This window comes from Babylonia areolata, chromosome 13 (assembly GCF_041734735.1).
Source record: "Babylonia areolata isolate BAREFJ2019XMU chromosome 13, ASM4173473v1, whole genome shotgun sequence".
Lineage (NCBI taxonomy): Eukaryota > Metazoa > Mollusca > Gastropoda > Neogastropoda > Buccinidae > Babylonia > Babylonia areolata.
This window is the reverse complement of record NC_134888.1, coordinates 26,121,418-26,141,938: the sequence shown is the minus strand read 5'-3', so window position 1 is coordinate 26,141,938 and position 20,521 is coordinate 26,121,418. Positions and strand designations below refer to the sequence as shown.

Here is a 20,521-nt window from a genome sequence, read left to right as displayed (position 1 = left end):
TGGGGGCATATCTGTTATGCATGTGTGGGTGTATGTGTGAATGTGTGTCTTCATGTTTTATATTTATTTGCTTATTTATCATCATTGTTGTCTTATTTATTTAATTATTTATTTATTATTATTATTATTTTATCATTATTTTCATTACTACTACATTCTTTTTTTTTTTCATCATAATTATTATTTATTTATGTATGTATGTACGCTTTTTTTTTTTTGCTTTTTTTTTTCTCAAGGCCTGACTAAGCGCGTTGGGTTACGCTGCTGGTCAGGCATCTGCTTGGCAGATGTGGTGTAGCGTATATGGATTTGTCCGAACGCAGTGACGCCTCCTTGAGCTACTGATACTGATACTGATACTTTTTGACTCACTTGTGTAAACAAAGTGAGTCTATGTTTTAAGCCGGTGTTCGGTTTTCTGTGTGTGTGTGTGTGTGTCCGTGGTAAACTTTAACATTGACATTTTCTCTGCAAATACTTTGTCAGTTGACACCAAATTAGGCATAAAAATAGGAAAAATTCAGTTCTTTCCAGTCAGTTTGTTTAAAACAATATTGCACCTCTGGGATGGGCACAATAAAATAAAAAATGAAGCCTAATTATATGCAAACTGCATTTACAGTTATATTTATATTTTTTATATTCTCTAAACTTGGCACTTTGATCTGATATTCTGACACAACAACTAAAGCAGTCATTAATATCATTTTTTTGTTCAAACAGGAACTTCTTTTGCTAAGCATGGAAGTTTTATTTATTTTGCAAACGTTTTGTTGCAGATATTAAAAAAGGGAAATTACTCTGTAATCAATGCTAGGGGACTTAATTTGCCACAAGTGAGTCTTGAAGGCCATGCCTCTCTTGTTCTTTTTTGTAATGGTTCTTAAAGATTTTGTTTTCATGTACATGTCTTTGTTTCTTTATTTGCTGCAATCCTTGTGTAGATAAGAATCGTGAAAACTGTCATGAGCATCCCTTGTGTAGATAAGAATCGTGAAAACTGTCATGAGCATGAGATTTCAGCATGGCTTATCACTCAGTGTCCCGTCATGCCTACACCTGTTCCATCTCAGACCGAGTTCGGGTTCCTGGCGTCCACAGGGAGCGTTCATTTTCACGGTGTTGCAGCAGGTGTAGAACTTTAAATTGGATTTTCATAAACAATGTCCGCTTCTGAAACACACACACACACACACACACACACACACACACACACACACACACACACATACATACATACATACATATATATATATATATATATATATATATATATATATATATATATATATATATGGGTGGCGCTGTAGTGTAGCGACGCACTCTCCCTCGGGAGAGCAGCTCGAATTTCACACAGAGAAATCTGATGTGATAAAAAGAAACACAAAATACAAACAAATATATATATATATATATATATATATATATATATATATATTGAGAGAGAGAGAGAGAGAGAGAGAGAGAGAGAGAGGGGTAGATATAGATATATAGATATAGATATACATAACACACACACACACACACACACACACACACACACACACACACACACAGAGTGAGGAACAGTACCCGTGTAGTATGATGCGTGCGGAGGTTGATCAGACATGACACTGTACACAGATCTCTTTCCAGTGTCACTCTGATTCACGTCTTCATACAGCCCTGTGTCTGGAACAAAACACCACTGATTACTGATTGAAATGTGTGTGTGTGTGTGTGTGTGTGTGTGTGTGTGTGTGTGTGTGTGTGTAGAGAGAGAGAGAGAGGGGGGGAGGGAGAGGTAATATAGACATTAAGGAAAAAAAAAAAGAAATGTGCCTGTTTGCGTGTATGCATGAATATTTGTGTGTATGAATGTGTGCATGTGTGCGTGTGTATGCACATGTGTGTATATGTGTATGTGCATCCGTGCGTGTGTGTGTGTGTGTGTGTGTGTGTGTGTGTGTGTGTGTGTGTGTGTGTGTGTGTGTGTGTGTGTGTGTGTGTGTTTAGTGCATGTGTCCGCTGTGTTTGTGCGCGTGTGTGTGTTTCGTGCATGTGTCAGCGTGTTTTTATCCAGCTAGTAGAAGGAAAATATTGACTTGAATAAAAAAAAAATCAAAACTGAAAATAGATACCTTCAGGTGCAGGGTAATCAGCATCACCAGATGCACAAAATATATACCTTGAGGTGCAGGGTATTCAGCATCACCAGATGCACAAAATAGATACCTTGAGGTGTAGGGTAATCAGCATCACCAGGTGCACAAAATAGATACCTTGAGGTGCAGGGTAATCAGCATCACCATATGGGGTGCAGGGTAATCAGTATCACCAGATGCACAAAATATATACATTGAGGTTCAGGGTAATCAGCATCACCAGATGCACAAAATAGATACCTTGAGGTGCAGGGAAATCAGCATCACCAGATTCACAAAATAGATACTTTGAGGTACAGGGTAATCAGCATCACAAGATGCACAAAATAGATACCATGAGGTGCAGGATAAGCAGCATCACCAGATGCACAAAATATATACCTTGAGGTGCAGGGTATTCAGCATCACCAGATGCACAAAATATATACCTTGAGGTGCAGGGTATTCAGCATCACCAGATGCACAAAATATATACCTTGAGGTGCAGGGTAATCAGCATCACCAGATGCACAAAATAGATACCTAGAGGTGCAGGGTAATCAGCATCACCAGATGCACAAAATAGATACCTTGAGGTGCAGGGTAATCAGCATCACCACATGCACAAAATAGATACCTAGAGGTGCAGGGTAATCAGCATCACCAGATGCACAAAATAGATACCTTGAGGTGCAGGGAAATCAGCATCACCAGATGCACAAAATAGAAGATACCATGAGGTGCAGAGTGATCAGCATCACCACATGCACAAAATAGATACCATGAGGTGCAGAATAATCAGCATCACCAGATGCACAAAATAGATACCATGAGGTGCAGAGTAATCAGCATCACAAGATGCACAAAATAGATACCATGAGGTGCAGAGTAATCAGCATCACCAGATGCACAAAATAGATACCATGAGGTGCAGAGCAATCAGCATCACCAGATGCACAAAAGATATACCTTGAGGTGCAGGGAAATCAGCATCACCAGATTCACAAAATAGATACCTTGAGGTGCAGAGTAATCAGCATCTCCAGATGCACAAAATAGATACCTAGAGGTGCAGCGTAATCAGCATCACCAGATGCACAAAATAGATACCATGAGGTGCAGGATAAGCAGCATCACCAGATGCACAAAATATATACCTTGAGGTGCAGGGTAATCAGCATCACCAGATGCACAAAATAGATACCTTGAGATGCAGGGTAATCAGCATCACTAGATGCACAAAATAGATACCTTGAGGTGCAGGGTAATCAGCATCACCAGATGCACAAAATATATACCTTGAGGTGCAGGGTAATCAGCATCACCAGATGCACAAAATAGATACCTTGAGGTGCAGGGTAATCAGCATCACCAGATGCACAAAATATATACCTTGAGGTGCAGGGTAATCAGCATCACCAGATGCACGAGCAGACAGATCCAGTGAGGATTCAGCAGCTACTGCAGCTCTGGAACATCAAGGGGAGTGCACTGTTTACAACTGGTCCCATAATGTCGCTACAAATTGAATTTTCTGCGTGAAATTCGGGCTGCTCTCCCCAAGGAGAGCGCTTCACTGCAATAAGAGCGCCACCTTTTCCCCCTGCAAATGTACTCGTTTCTTTTCAAAAGTGGATTTTTTGGCTTGGTTTATCCCAATGAACTCATCTCATGAACTGTTAACTGATAGAATCCATGGTGGAAAGCTGCCCCCTCTGTAAATACATCTTCATCCACATCTTGCTGGTCGTGACAGTTTGAACGAACAGACTTCACACCAAAAAAAAGTTGAGGACCACTTCCGAAAGGCAGGACTATTTTCATAAACAAAGGAAAGTAAATCGAGAGATGGTTAAAATCATACAAGCTGCATACTTCTTCTTCTTCTTCTTTGTTCGTGGGCTGCAGCTCCCACGTTCACTCGTATATACACGAGTGGGCTTTTACGTGTATGACCGTTTTTACCCCGCCATGTAGGCAGCCATACTCCGCTTTCGGGGGTGTGCATGCTGGGTATGTACTTGTTTCCATAACCCACCGAACGCTGACATGGATTACAGGATCTTTAACGTGCGTATTTGATCTTTTGCTTGCGTATACACACGAAGGGGTTTCAGGCACTAGCAGGTCTGCACATATGTTGACCTGGGAGATCGGAAAAATCTCTACCCTTTACCCACCAGGCGCCGTCACCGATATTCGAACCCGGGACCCTCAGATTGAAAGTCCAACGCTTTAACCACTCGGCTATTGCGCCCGTCAAGCTGCATACGATCTGCCACAAGTTTCTCATCAAGCACACACAAGTAGTGTTTCAGGCATATGTGTACAATGAACACCTTGAAAACGGTACGTACCTCTCATTCCTTGATGGTCGTGGTGAGCTTTCTTCTGACAGACATACCAAAATAAACAAATAAATGAATAAATAAATATACAAAGAAATGAATAAATAAATAAATAAATAAATAAATAAATAAATAAATATACAACGAAATGAAACAGTTTGTCAAATGACGCACTTAACTGACTGCCTGGCAGTACGTCTGTCTGGTTATTTTTCTGTCACTCTGTCTGTCTGTCTGTCTCTGTCTGTACGTATGTATGTATGTGTGTATGCATGTATGCATGTTTCTCTCTTGTAATTTTTTTTTTTTTTAATTAAAAAAAAAAAACAAGAAAAAGAAACCTTTAGTTTTCCGTTTGAAAACATAACATTCCACAAATCAACTCTTACTTAACTTCTTACTGTGTCTGATGGTTTGCGTATTGAGCGGAAACAACTGCAATCATTACAAAAAGGTCTTAGCCTGTTTTGTCTTATTTTGGTATTGAATGAATGAAATGTATATGCTCTTTGCGACTGTTTTTGCAAAATTGTGGTTGTAACATTAATTTATCTTGTATTGATTGTGCGTTATTTTTTTCTTTGGCAATGCCTGTGAAATATACATTTCTGCTTATGACAATTTCAGCGTACGTGTCAATGTCAGGATCAGTGCCAGTCTCTCTCTTGCTCTCTCTCTCTATCTCTTCCTCTCCCTTCACCTCTCTCTCTCTCTCTCTCTCTCTCTCTCTCTCTCTCCATCTATGTATCTGTTTATCTGTGTGACGGGCACATGTCTGCAAATGCACATGTTTGAGTGTCTGTGGTGTGTGTGTGTGTGTGTGTGTGTGTGTGTGTGTGTGTGTGTGTGTGTGTGTGTGTGAGTGTGAGCATGTGGGCGTGTCTGTGTATTTGTTTGCACGTATGTGGATGTATTTTGTGTGTGCGATTGCGTGTGTTTGTGTGTGTACGTGTGTGTATGTGTGTGTGTGTGCGCGCGCGTGCGTGTGTGTGTATGTATGTGTGTGTATGCGTCTGTGTGTGTACGCGCGCGCGTGCGTGTGTGTGTATGTATGTGTGTGTGAATGCGTCTGTGTGTGTGTGTGTGTGTGTGTGTGTGTGTGTGTGTGTGTGTGTGTGTGTTCACCCGTGCACAACAAACCTGCACAGGGCATCCTCCACTGCCGTCTCCACAGACCAACAGCAAGCCCAATGACCATAGCAGCCATCACCGCCACTCCCACAGCAACACCCACCCCGAGTCCCTCCGCCCAGTCACTGCCCAGTGTGGAGGATGAAGCTGGAGCAGGCTCTGAAACCAGGGGGGTGGGGGGGGACAAACAATGATTACATTACACCAAACAAGTTTGCGTTGACAAGTAAGTACGATAACGAGTGGTTTAGAGCACTGGGCATTCAATCTTAGGGTCCTGAGTTCAGATCCTGGCTGCGTCTGGAGAGTTAAGGGCTGATATTTTTTTCTTCGATCTCCACCATATTTTCAAACCTGCTTGTGCACAAACCTCCTTCATGCGTATACACCTGCAGAACATGCACATGAAGATCCCGTGATCTGGATCAGTGTGCATCAGTTTTGGAAACATGAACTTACCCACCATGCGCGCCGCCAGAGACGGAGTACGGCTGCCTGTAAGGTGAGGTAAAATCAGCCATACATTTGAAAGCCCACCCGTAGATACGAATGAATGAGTCGCAGCTCACGAAGGAAAATTACGTGTGAAGTGTTCCGGCCATGGTGATGATGATCGTTCTGTTTCCTTCTCGTTTCCACAGAAACCATTGAACGTGTATTTCATGGACCGGTTAACACATGATCTGTTATCTTCATGAACAGGGAAGAAGAATGAGGAGGAACAGGAAAGGGAGAAGGAGGAGAAGGACCAGTAGCAGGACTAAATCGGAACACAAATTTCAAAGTTGAGATGGAGGAGAACAAGGAGGAGGAAGAGGGGCGAGGGTGGGGGCGTGGGGGTGGGGGAGGAGTAGGACTAAAAGAGGCAGCAGCAGGAGAAGAAATCAGAAAACAAATCTCCGAAGTGAGATGGAGGTGAAGGAGGAGAAGGAGAGGAAAGCAAAACAAAAGCAACCCTTCAAATCTCAAAATTGGGATGGAGGAGAACCAGAAGGAGTGGGAGGACGAGGAGGATGAAGGAGAAGAAAGCAGAATAAAACTCTCAAAGCTCCAGTGTATGTAAATATATAGCAATATATGACAAAGGAATCAAGCATTTCATTGTGTTTCAAAAAGGTACTTGTATAACCTTCTTCGTTCTAAGTTTTAAATTTGGTTTTGGTTTTTGGATCTGCACAACTAGCTAGCTTACACCGTGGAGTGTAAAACTGAGGTGAGTTACATGTACTCCATTAAATCCTCCCTGCCCCCCACCCCCCTGCCCCCTGGCCCCTCCCTCTCTCTCTCTCTCTCTCTCTCTCTCTCTTACTTTGACTCTGGAGACGAAAGGTGAAGGACACAGCCTGGGTGGCTGTAGCCACTGTGAAGGTGTAATAGCCAGCTCTTGCCCGCGTCACATTGGACGCCACGAGGACACAGCTGGACTTGTATGCCACGCTGGTCTGTTGACACGTCGCGCTGAAATAGATTGCATTGCATTACTTTATTTTCACAAGGACACTGCCATGCTTTTATGCTGCGCTAATCTGTTCACGCGTTGCATTGAAATAGATTGCATTGCATTACTTTATTGTTACAAGGTCACTGCCACAATTTTATGCTGCGCTGGTCTGTTCACACGTCATACTAATATAGATTGCATTGCATTGCATTGATTTTGCATTGTACTGCATTACTTTATTGTCACAAGGTCACTGCCATACTTTTATGCTGCGCTGGTCTGTTCACACGTCATCCTGAAACAGATCGCATTACATGACTTCATTGTCACAAGGGCACTGACATATTTGTATGCTACGCTGGTCTGTTCATATGTCACACTGATTCAAATTACATTTACACTGCTTTGCATTACATTGTATTGCATTATATTGCACTGCATTATATTACGTTTTATTGTATTGCATTACTTTTTTGTCAAAAGGACAGAGCCACACTTGAATGCTACGCTGGTCTGTTCAGACCTCATACTGAAATAGATTATATCGCTTTTGTTTTGCGTTGTATTGCATTCCAGTGCATTACATTGCATTATATTACGTTGTATTGAATTGCATTGCGTTGCTTTATTGTCACAAGGACACAGCCACACTTGTATGCTTCGCTGGTCTGTTCACACATCACACTAAAAATGATTGTATTGCACTGAATTGCATTGCACTGCTTTACATGACATAACATAGTGGAATTGCATTGCATTATTCTTTTTTTTTTCGAAAGGACACAGCATGCTACACTGGTCTGATCACACATCACACTGAAACAGATTGAGGACACAGCATGCTACACTGGTCTGATCACACATCACACTGAAACAGATTGAGGACACAGCATGCTACACTGGTCTGATCACACATCACACTGAAACAGATTGAGAATACAGCATGCTACACTGGTCTGATCACACATCACACTGATACAGATTGAGGATACAGCATGCTACACTGATCTGATCACACATCACACTGAAATAGATTGAGGATACAACATGCTACACTGGTCTGATCACACATCACACTGAAACAGATTGAGGACACAGCATGCTACACTGGTCTGATCACACGTCACACTGAAACAGATTGAGGATACAGCATGCTACACTGGTCTGATCACACGTCACACTGAAACAGATTGAGGACACAGCATGCTACACTGGTCTGATCACACATCACACTGAAACAGATTGAGGACACAGCATGCTACACTGGTCTGATCACACATCACACTGAAACAGATTGAGGACACAGCATGCTACACTGGTCAGATCACACATCACACTGAAACAGATTGAGGATACAGCATGCTACACTGGTCTGATCACACATCACACTGAAACAGATTGAGGACACAGCATGCTACACTGGTGTGATCACACTGAAACAGATTGAGGACACAGCATGCTACACTGGTCTGATCACACATCACACTGAAACAGATTGAGGACACAGCATGCTACACTGGTCTGATCACACGTCACACTGAAATAGATTGTATCGTCTCGTATCGTATCGTATCGTGTCGTATCGCACCGCGTCGTATCGTATCGTATCGTATCGTATCGTATCGCATCGTATCGTATCGTATCGTATCGTACCGTGTCATATCGTACCGTACCGTATCATATCGTATCGTATCGTATCGTGTCGTGTCGTGTCGTGTCGTGTCGTACCGTACCGTACCGTATCGTATCGTGTCGTGTCGTGTCGTGTCGTACCGTGTCGTATCGTATCGTTTTATTGCATTATGTTGCACTTGATTGAAATGCAAAGCATGTGTTGTACTGTATTGTATTGTATTGTATTGTACTGCATTGTATTGCATTGAACTGATTTGATTTGCATTATATTGTACTGCAGAAGAAACGACCCTCCGACTGGTGCACAAATACACATGCTTGCACTCAAGGTCTGACTATGTGTTGAGTTATGCTCTGGACAGGCATCTGCCCAGCAGATGTGGTGTAGCGTATAAGGATTTGTCTGAACGCAGTGATGCCTCCTTGGGCAACTGAAAGTGTATTGTGTTGTTATTGTTTTCCCTTTCAATGTATTGTATTGTTCTTGTTTTCCCTTTCAATGTATTGTTGTTTTCCCTTTCAATGTATTTTATTGTTCTTGTTTTCCCTTTCAATGTATTGTTCTTGTTTTCCCTTTCAATGTATTGTTGTTTTCCCTTTCAATGTATTGTATTGTTCTTGTTTTCCCTTTCAATGTATTGTATTGTTCTTGTTTTCCCTTTCAATGTATTGTATGGTTCTTGTTTTCCCTTTCAATGTATTGTTCTTGTTTTCCCTTTCAATGTATTGTTGTTTTCCCTTTCAATGTATTGTATTGTTCTTGTTTTCCCTTTCAATGTATTGTATTGTTCTTGTTTTCACTTTCAATGTATTGTTGTTTTCCCTTTCAATGTATTGTATTGTTATTGTTTTCCCTTTCAATGTATTGTATTGTTCTTGTTTTCACTTTCAATGTATTGTTGTTTTCCCTTTCAATGTATTGTTGTTTTCCCTTTCAATGTATTGTATTGTTCTTGTTTTCCCTTTCAATGTATTGTATTGTTCTTGTTTTCCCTTTCAATGTATTGTATTGTTCTTGTTTTATCTTTTAATGTATTGTATTGTTCTTGTTTTCACTTTCAATGTATTGTTGTTTTCCCTTTCAATGTATTGTATTGTTCTTGTTTTCCCTTTCAATGTATTGTATGGTTCTTGTTTTATCTTTTAATGTATTGTATTGTTCTTGTTTTCACTTTCAATGTATTGTTGTTTTCCCTTTCAATGTATTGTATTGTTCTTGCTTTATCTTTTAATGTATTGTATTGTTCTTGTTTTCACTTTCAATGTATTGTTGTTTTCCCTTTCAATGTATTGTATTGCATTGTATTGGTGTGTCTGTATGTGTGTGTCAAGTCAAGTCAAAACTTTTATTTCAAGATGGCAATTGAATAAGCAACAACTGTTGTTTTTTGTTGTTGTTTTTTTTTTGTTGGTTTTTTGTTTGTTTGTTTGTTTTTTGTGTGTTTTTTGTGGGTTTTTTTTTTTTTTTTTACATCAAACCATCTTGAAAAATAAAAGGAGAAGAGAAGAAACATAGAAAGAAAAGCACACAAAAAATACTGGAAAAAAACTCTGTGTGTGTGTGTGTGTGTGCTTGGCATATCACTCTGTCGCTCGACTGCTGATTGTAGAGCGCTAACAGTCCCTGGAAGAAACCAAAAAATGAAAAGATCAGTGCTCTTTCTCTCATCGTGACCCAGCGGTATTATCATTATTATTATTATCATAATCATCATCACCACCATCATCTTTATCACCGTTATTATCATTATCATTGTCATGATCATCATCACAACCATCATCATTATCACCGTTATTATCATTATCATTGTCATAATCATCAATACCACCATCATCATTATCACCGTTATTATCATTGTCATTGTCATAATCATCATCATCACCGCCATCATCATTATCACCGTTATTATCATTATCATTGTCATAATCATCATAACCACCGTTATTATCATTATCATTGTCAGTATCATTGTCATAATCATGATCACCACCATCATCAATATCATCATTATTATCATTATCATTGTCATGATCATCTTCACCATCATCATCATTATCACCGTTATTATTATTATTATTATTATTATTGTCATGGTCATCACCACCACCATCATCATTATCACCGTTATTATTATTATTATTATTATTATTATTATTATTATTATTATTATTATTATTGTCATGGTCATCACCACCACCATCATCATTATCACCGTTATTATCATTATCATTGTCACCTGAGGAGACCAGGCTCGGGTGGGTACCCGACCCCAGTGGGGTGGGATCCCAGGTAGAAGAAGGTGCCGATGTGCAGAGTCTCTTCGGTCAGAACGTGGAAGCCAAGTTCCCCTCGTCCCCCGCTGCCGTCCATCACTGGTCCTCCGTCCTCTGGGGTGTGTTCACTGTCACTCACGATTCGTAGTTTGCCTGGTTCCAGTGTGGAGGTAAGAAATAACTGATATGGATACCTGTATTATAGCGCCTATCCTCGGTCGGTGACCAAGCTCTAAGCGCTTTACAAACACGGGTTCATTTGCCCAGAAGGCTGCCTACCTGGGTAGAGCCGACTGACGGCTACCTCTGGGCGCTCATCATTCGTTTCCTGTGTCATTCAATCAAATTTCAGGCACATACACACACACACACACTCAGACAGATATATAACATTTCACGTGTATGACCCTTTTGTTTATTTACCCCGCCACGTAGGCAGCCATACTACATTTTCGGGGGTTTGCATGCTGGGTATGTTCTTGTTTCCATAACCCAACAAATGCTGACATAGACTACAGGATCTTTACCGTGCGTATTTGATCTTCTGTGTGCGTATACACACGAAGGGTGTTCAGGCACAAGCAGGTCTGCGCACCTGGGACCCTCAGATTGAAAGTCCAACGCTTTAATTATTTAACCATTCGGCTATTGCACCCGTCAATTGTGTGTGTGTAGGGGGGGGGAGGGAGGGGGGGTGCGGGGGGGGGGGGGCGGGATCACGCATACGCATTCTAACACAAAGACATGACAACTGATTCAGTTGAGTCACACCTTGACACGGTATAAGCTTCACATGATCTGTACTTGGCGTTGGTGGTCTTTCACGAAATCAGCATCGCCTCAGGTCACTTTTAATCACACTATTTGAATGCATTAGGAACGTCAGTTAATGTCAGTGTTTAGTCTTCACACATTTGCATCGTTTAAATTATGTTGCTGTCAACTCCAGATCCAGTGGTAATCTTTCCATTGTATTGTGCATGTGGTTTGCTGTCCACTTACATTACTGAATTGTGCTCAAGACATTTATTTGTTTGTGTATCATATTATGTGTTTATTCATTTTATTTAGTGTAAATAACCAAGATAAGAAGTACCAATGGGTATGTTTGTTTTTTTAAGAAATAAAAATGGGGGGTTTGTTCTTAAAAAAAAAAAAAAAAGAAAAAAAAAAGAAAATTCACGTGTGAATTGTACTTTGTGGTTTGAATGGAAGGCCGACTGAATACAACACATGCCCACACATTCACTCTGAGAAAAATTCCATTACAATGATCAAGAACACAACTAGAAAGTATCATAACCTTTTGCACAAAAAGAAGTTTGTTTTTGGTTATTTTTTTGTGGTTTGTTGTTGTTTGTTGTTGTTGTTGTTGTTGTTTGTTGTTGTTGTTGTTTGTGGTTGGGTTTTTGTAAGGAAAAAAAGGTTAACATTCATTCTCCTGCTTGAAAGTAACCTATGCAACATTGCAAGTCTGAATGAATTTACTAGGTTTAAAGACAGCCCACACATTTACTTGCAGCAAATGATTTACACAAAGAATATATAGGACATACATATCTATCAGGCAACACTCTTTTTCACGCATATCAGATAACTCACTGGCCACTCGGAGAGTGAAGGTGGTCTTCCTGTCCTCGCTGTCAGCAGTCGCCCAATCCAGCACGCACGAGTACAACGTGTTGTTGTCTCCGATGCTGACGCTGCTCTCTCCGAACCGCACACTGCTGACCCCAAAGTCACCGCTGACATGCGCTGTGTTGTCCGCGTCACGGTAGACCTGGAGACGTCCTTGAGGCTGACCAAGATCAGAGGCGGCACACGTGCATTCCAGTGCCATGTTGTCAAAGATGAAGTCACGATGAGTGTTGCAGCTGATCGCTGGGTCATTTCCAGGGTGTGCTGTAATGTGGTTCATTAAACATTTTGAACTGTATATAAGGGAGGGGTGTGTGCACAGGGTGGTGAGGGTGGCAGAATCGTTTTGACATTTGACGTCAGACCCAGTATTCACCAGTGATCAGAATCCGAGGCCCACGATTCTGCATGGGATTGTGTTCTTGAGTAAGCAGTTTATACCGATTTAACTCACTCCACCCAGGTGTGAATGGATACCAACAGCATCCTAAGCGGAGCACAGAACACAGTGAATTCAAAACACGGTCTATTCGAATCCCCTACTCCTATGACCGTAAAAGGTTATGGTACCGTTAATAATAAAACATAAATATTGTGAAACGTATATCCCATGTTTTAAGTTGGAATTATAAAAATGAACACCAAAAAACACCCCGAACTACAATGAAAACTCACCAATGAATTATGAAAAAGGACACCAAGCCACACCCAGAACTACAATGAAAACTCACCAATGAATTATGAAAAAGGACACCAAGCCACACCCAGAACTACAATGAAAACTCACCAATGAATTATGAAAACGGACACCAAACCACACCCAGAACTACAATGAAAACTCACCAATGAATTATGAAAATGGACACCAAGCCACACCCCGAACTACAATGAAAACTCACCAATGAATTATGAAAATGGACACCAAACCACATCCAGAACTACAATGAAAACTCACCAATGAATTATGAAAAGGACACCAAGCCACACTCAAAACTGCAATGAAAACTCAGCAATGAATTATAAAAATGAACACCAAAAAACACCCCGAACTACAATGAAAACTCACCAATGAATTATGAAAATGGACACCAAGCCACACTCAGAACTACAATGAAAACTCACCAATGAATTATGAAAACGGACACCAAACCACACCCAGAACTACAATGAAAACTCACCAATGAATTATGAAAACGGACACCAAACCACACTCAGAACTACAATGAAAACTCACCAATGAATTATGAAAACGGACACCAAACCACACCCAGAACTACAATGAAAACTCACCAACAACGACAGACGGAGGAGCGGAGACTGGCTTGACACCAGGGTACACGATGACGGTGTAGGGGAGAACACCGGGTGATGTTGGCATGGGAAAGGTGGTAGTGCAGCTTCCGTTGACGTAGTCGTCACTGACGTTACCAGAGCTGTACCTGGATGTACCCAGACTTGGTCCTGAGCTGTTCTGAAAGAACGAGTCGACTTGTGTGACTGGACTTTTTAAATATCATGTTCAACAGTTTTGACGGTTACCAGACTGTAATCAGACAGGCGAATGGCCCACACCCGGGACCCTCTGTCACAGACATCACCCTCCTCAAGAAAGGAAATCTCCAACACAGCCAAAACTACCACACCGTCTGTTCGATGAGCCATATTTGCAAATTCATGCTCAAAATCATTCTGAACAGGTTACAACTGGAAACAGATGTCATTATTACTGAAGAACTGGTTGATTCCACAAAAACAGAAGTACCATCGAACATATCTTTAACCTGCGTAAACTTAGCAGAAAACATCTCCCACAACAGGACCAATTCTACCATGTCTTCATGGACTTCAAGAAGGCGTTTGACAGAGTCTGGCAGGAAGGCCACAATGAAAATCCGTCACATACAGACACCATCCAGCAACTACATCCCAACGCAATCAGTGCGGTGCTTACACAGGAGGTTATAGCAGAGTGGTTCCATATTTGGAATGAAGTCTGTCAGTGCAGCCTTCTGTCTCCCACGCTATCCAACCTATTCCTGGAAGGCATCATGACTGACGCATTTGAACATAATAACAGCACCGTAGGCATTTGAGGAAGAACTTCTCTTCACTTCGCAGATGACATCAGTGGCCTGGCGGGATGTGACAAGGAACTTGCCATGCTTGTAAGGAGACAGGATGAAGCATCGACAAGATATGGTACATACATCAGCGCAGAAAAAAACCGAGCTGATGGCCAGTACAACACTACTGTCACTGCTGATGTAGCTGTGATGGCCAGCACAACACTACTGTCACTGCTGATGAAGCTGTGATGGCCAGCACAACACTACCGTCACTGCTGATGTAGCTGTGATGGCCAGCACAACACTACTGTCACTGCTGACAACACTACCGTCACTGCTGATGTAGCTGTGATGGCCAGCACAACACTACTGTCACTGCTGATGTAGCTGTGATGGCCAGCACAACACAACTGTCACTGCTGATGTAGCTGTGATGGCCAGCACAACACTACCGTCACTGCTGATGTAGCTGTGATGGCCAGCACAACACAACTGTCACTACTGATGTAGCTGTGATGGCCAGCACAACACTACCGTCACTGCTGATGTAGCTGTGATGGCCAGCACAACACTACCGTCACTGCTGATGAAGCTGTGATGGCCAGCACAACACTACCGTCACTGCTGATGTAGCTGTGATGGCCAGCACAACACTACTGTCACTGCTGATGAAGCTGTGATGGCCAGCACAACACTACCGTCACTGCTGATGTAGCTGTGATGGCCAGCACAACACTACCGTCACTGCTGATGTAGCTGTGATGGCCAGCACAACACTACCGTCACTGCTGATGTAGCTGTGATGGCCAGCACAACACAACTGTCACTACTGATGTAGCTGTGATGGCCAGCACAACACTACCGTCACTGCTGATGAAGCTGTGATGGCCAGCACAACACTACCGTCACTGCTGATGTAGCTGTGATGGCCAGCACAACACTACTGTCACTGCTGATGTAGCTGTGATGGCCAGCACAACACTACCGTCACTGCTGATGTAGCTGTGATGGCCAGCACAACACTACCGTCACTGCTGATGAAGCTGTGATGGCCAGTACAACACTACTGTCACTGCTGATGTAGCTGTGATGGCCAGCACAACACTACTGTCACTGCTGATGTAGCTGTGATGGCCAGCACAACACTACCGTCACTGCTGATGTAGCTGTGATGGCCAGCACAACACTACCGTCACTGCTGATGAAGCTGTGATGGCCAGTACAACACTACTGTCACTGCTGATGAAGCTGTGATGGCCAGCACAACACTACCGTCACTGCTGATGTAGCTGTGATGGCCAGCACAACACTACCGTCACTGCTGATGTAGCTGTGATGGCCAGCACAACACTACCGTCACTGCTGATGTAGCTGTGATGGCCAGCACAACACTACCGTCACTGCTGATGTAGCTGTGATGGCCAGCACAACACTACTGTCACTGCTGATGTAGCTGTGATGGCCAGCACAACACTACCGTCACTGCTGATGTAGCTGTGATGGCCAGCACAACACAACTGTCACTACTGATGTAGCTGTGATGGCCAGCACAACACTACCGTCACTGCTGATGAAGCTGTGATGGCCAGCACAACACTACCGTCACTGCTGATGTAGCTGTGATGGCCAGCACAACACTACTGTCACTGCTGATGTAGCTGTGATGGCCAGCACAACACTACCGTCACTGCTGATGTAGCTGTGATGGCCAGCACAACACTACCGTCACTGCTGATGAAGCTGTGATGGCCAGTACAACACTACTGTCACTGCTGATGAAGCTGTGATGGCCAGCACAACACTACCGTCACTGCTGATGTAGCTGTGATGGCCAGCACAACACTACCGTCACTGCTGATGTAGCTGTGATGGCCAGCACAACACTACCGTCACTGCTGATGTAGCTGTGATGGCCAGCACAACACTACCGTCACTGCTGATGTAGCTGTGATGGCCAGCACAACACTACTGTCACTGCTGATGTAGCTGTGATGGCCATCACAACACTACCGTCACTGCTGATGTAGCTGTGATGGCCAGCACAACACTACTGTCACTGCTGATGTAGCTGTGATGGCCAGCACAACACTACTGTCACTGCTGATGTAGCTGTGATGGCCAGCACAACACTACTGTCACTGCTGATGTAGCTGTGATGGCCAGCACAACACTACTGTCACTGCTGATGTAGCTGCCCAGACAGAAGGTAGGTACTGTTCAACGGTTCATGTACCTGGAACTGTCATCAGCATTGAATAATCAAAACTTTGAGTCCTCTCAAAGATAGCAAAGACAACTTCAGCACTTTCCAGACTATTTGGAAGGACAGCAGCATATCCATGATATACAACATCAAATTTCTGAGTGCACTGGTATATTCCATCTTCCTGTATGCATGCGAAACATTGATCCTGATGGCGGATTTGGAAAGAAGTATTCAAGGCGTAGAAATGAGGTGTTATCGCAAGATACTAAACATCAGATACACTGATCACAACACTAAATTGATGTTGCAAATGAGCAAACTAAATACTCAGCCACTATCCGGTTATTTACGCGCGCGCGCGCACACACACACACACACACACACACACACACACACACACACACACACACACACTACACTACACTTACCCCCTGTCTGAAGTCACAACGGTATCTGTTGAGAGCGGAGTAAGCCTTGCTGACAGTACAAGACACGGTAATGTTCCATCTGGTGCTGGTGGTCACACTGCATGAAACCTCGTCTGACGAAGGTGAATCTGAGGAGAAACAGCACACACACGTAAATGGGTGAACAGCTTGAAAACTTGGTCTGTAAATACACAGTAATGTTCATGCAGAGATAAAAGCATGTGTGTGAAGTCAGCATCGTGTGACATCATCTCACAATAGTAACAGTCCCTGCGTTGCTCCAACCACTGTGTAAGCCGACTTCGCCCTCATATATATATAAGAAATAGAAGAAATATTAAATCCAGGCCCAGATGTCTTTGTAGTTACATAATGGAATGGCAAACACAACAAGAAGCAGTCTTGGTTAGTTCTTTAACCTATAAAACTGCTTTTGTTTGGGGTGGGTGGTGGTTAAAAAGCTCCCATTAGCCCATGTTGGTCCTAAGTACCTTCAAAAGGAAGGATGATTTGCACAGCAAATGCAACTGCAAAGACATCTGGGCCTGGATTTAATTTCTTCTATAACTGCATAACTTGCTTCATCCAGTGAGCCCAACAGGTCATGGTCATGGCCAAACAAAAGCAGTTTTATAGGTTAAAGAACTAACCAAGACTGTTTCTTGTTGTGTTTGCCATTCCATTATGTAACTACAAAGACATCTGGGCCTGGATTTAATATTTCTCTTACACACACACACACATATATATATATATATATATATATGTGTGTGTGTGTGTGTGTGTGTGTGTGTGTGTGTGTTTATGGCTGTCTGGCTGGCTGTCAAGCTGTCTGTGTTTGTGTCTGCTTTTTGTTTGTTTGTTTTGTTCTAGATTTACAAATTACGGAGATAACAGAAGCCATCTGAAGACAAACCAGTCCAGCATGCAGTACTCACATATGGTGTCAATGGGACAGGAAACATGGGCATGAATGATAAAGTGATAACGAAACGCATGACAGCTGAGGTCAGAGCCATTCAGACTGGTAGTACTACCCGGTCTGCCAGCACTTTGTACAAAGGTCACTGTGGAAGACGTGGAGTTCCATGTGGCTGTGAGGATGCTGGTGTTGTGGTTTGTACATGGCCGGCCGGGACTGGGACAGCTCGCCAGTATAGTGACCCGTCCTTTGGCCTCAAGTCTCCATTCTATCCCACGGTTCATCTTGATGATGCCCACACACCGTGCCTGTTGCCCTGCCTGGTTCTCTGCCAGCTCTATGGCGTCATGGTCCCCGCTGCAGCCAGCCATACGAAGACCTGAAAGAGTATCGATACATTTTGCACACACGCACTCATACATTAAACGCACAGGCGCTCACACGCACACACATATACCCACACCCACATACCCACAAAGACAAACACACACATCACACACATACGCGCGCACACAGAGAGAGAAAGTGAGAAAGACAACTCAGAACTCAAAAATATAAATAGCTTAAAAGCCCTAGAGACATAGTGGTACAACAACAACAACAACAACAACAATAATTCTCAAAAAAATGAAAACGAATATTCAAAAACATAAAATTTGTGAAAATCCGTTGATAGACTTAACTATATGATTTTCGACCATCCAATTTGCATTAGTAATGATAAGAAATTATATATGTCTGCAGAAGAAAAAAACCGTTTCTCACAGCAATCTACACAATGCTGATTTTCTTTAATTACAATGGTAAGTGATATTTTGTTCATTTTTCGTTGAAGGTTATATGCTTCAGCAATATACTTTGCAAGTGGCTAGACTGATTTTCCCTGATTAAACAGATCATTCTTTGCAGAACCTGTTTTAAGGATAATAGATTTTCGACAAATATCAACGTACGCTTTACAATGAAATGATACATTAATTAATCCTCCCTTAATTAAAAACAAAAACAAAACGAACATCGGACGAGGGGTCAGTTTAAAACCGCTTACGAAAATTATAGCCCTTGAGTTCTCATCTTAAACTTGACCAGACCTATTCTGTGCCACTGGTTGATTACGGCAGCATAACATCTTTCTAATCCTTTCTTCTTTTTTTTTCTTCTTTTTTTAATTAAGAACCAATTGTATTTTTCATTTGTTTCCATTTGTTTCATGTCATATATTTCCATTTTATGTCAGTCTTACTTATATGAAGCCTCAAGTCTATCTGAAATCAAATATAAATCCTTCTCTGCATCCAATTCCCTGACACATCCATGCGATTCCAAACCCACATACTGTTCATGTTTTCTTTACCAAATATACTCAGTTTTCCTTCCGACCCTCATGTCCGTTTAATAATTTAACATACGCTTATTTACAAAGTTTCGATGCAGGAAGACTAATCAGTTTTAACCAGTATTTAATACATTTCACTTATGACCTGATATATAATGGACATCTTCCAGTCCCTCCGTCTGAAACAATATTTGATCAATACAAAGGCACATTTAAGAAACGTTTGACCGCAAACATGTGTACTTTTTCAACATCTTCATTGTCATAAGGTCCCCACATTTCTGAACCCTAGGTCATCTTTGGGTCGACTTGAGCATCAAAAGCAAAAGACACAGAGAGAGAGAGAGAGAGAGAGAGAGAGAGAGAGAGAGAGAGATTGGGCACAATGCAGTGCTTAACATAGTCGTTTTCATGGAGAAGTAAAAGCATGCAGATTGGTCAGTATCATGTGCCATGCTCTCACAATGTTTGAGTACCCGTTTTGCCCCAGTCCACACCCACCCCCTGTAGCCAGCACCTCAATCACCCGATCTTCAGTAGAGCATTATAATACAACAGGAAGTAAGATAGTATCACGTGACATGCCCACCCCCACCCCATCTAGCCGGCACCTCAATCACCCTATCTTCAGTGGAGCATTATAGTACAACAGGAAGTGAGATAGTATCACGAGACATGCCCTCCCACACCCCATCTAGCCAGCACCTCAATCACCCTATCTTCAGCGGAGCATTATAATACAACAGGAAGTGAGATAGTATCACGTGACATGCCCTCCCCTACCCACTCTAGCCAGCACCTCAATCACCCGATCTTCAGTGGAGCATTATAATACAACAGGAAGTAAGATAGTATCACGTGACATGCCCTCACATTGATTGGCCCAGTCCACACCCACCCCCTGTAGCCAGCACCTCAATCACCCGATCTTCAGTGGAGCATTATAATACAACAGGAAGTAAGATAGTATCAC

The 20,521-nt window shown here is 42.4% G+C and overlaps 1 protein-coding gene across 3 annotated transcripts in view; it reads right to left on the bottom strand.

The window, feature by feature from the left end:
• Nucleotides 1-669: 669 nt before the first annotated feature.
• The window catches only part of LOC143288894 (uncharacterized), a 23,150-nt gene continuing 3,298 nt past the window's right edge, over nt 670-20,521 (bottom strand). Inside the window, exons 2-12 of one of the 3 annotated variants that reach the window (XM_076597556.1) lie at nt 18,229-18,591; nt 17,291-17,418; nt 13,881-14,061; nt 12,555-12,854; nt 10,916-11,105; nt 6,912-7,060; nt 5,612-5,761; nt 4,481-4,514; nt 3,516-3,592; nt 1,573-1,671; nt 670-1,173 (exon numbers count right to left, since the gene is read on the bottom strand). In XM_076597556.1, the coding sequence (XP_076453671.1) occupies nt 1,142-1,173; nt 1,573-1,671; nt 3,516-3,592; nt 4,481-4,514; nt 5,612-5,761; nt 6,912-7,060; nt 10,916-11,105; nt 12,555-12,854; nt 13,881-14,061; nt 17,291-17,418; nt 18,229-18,591 (1,703 nt within the window). In that variant the 3' untranslated portion in view covers nt 670-1,141. The remainder of the gene's footprint in view (nt 1,174-1,572; nt 1,672-3,515; nt 3,593-4,480; nt 4,515-5,611; nt 5,762-6,911; nt 7,061-10,915; nt 11,106-12,554; nt 12,855-13,880; nt 14,062-17,290; nt 17,419-18,228; nt 18,592-20,521) is intronic. The other 2 variants (XM_076597557.1, XM_076597558.1) reach the window with 2 other exon arrangements.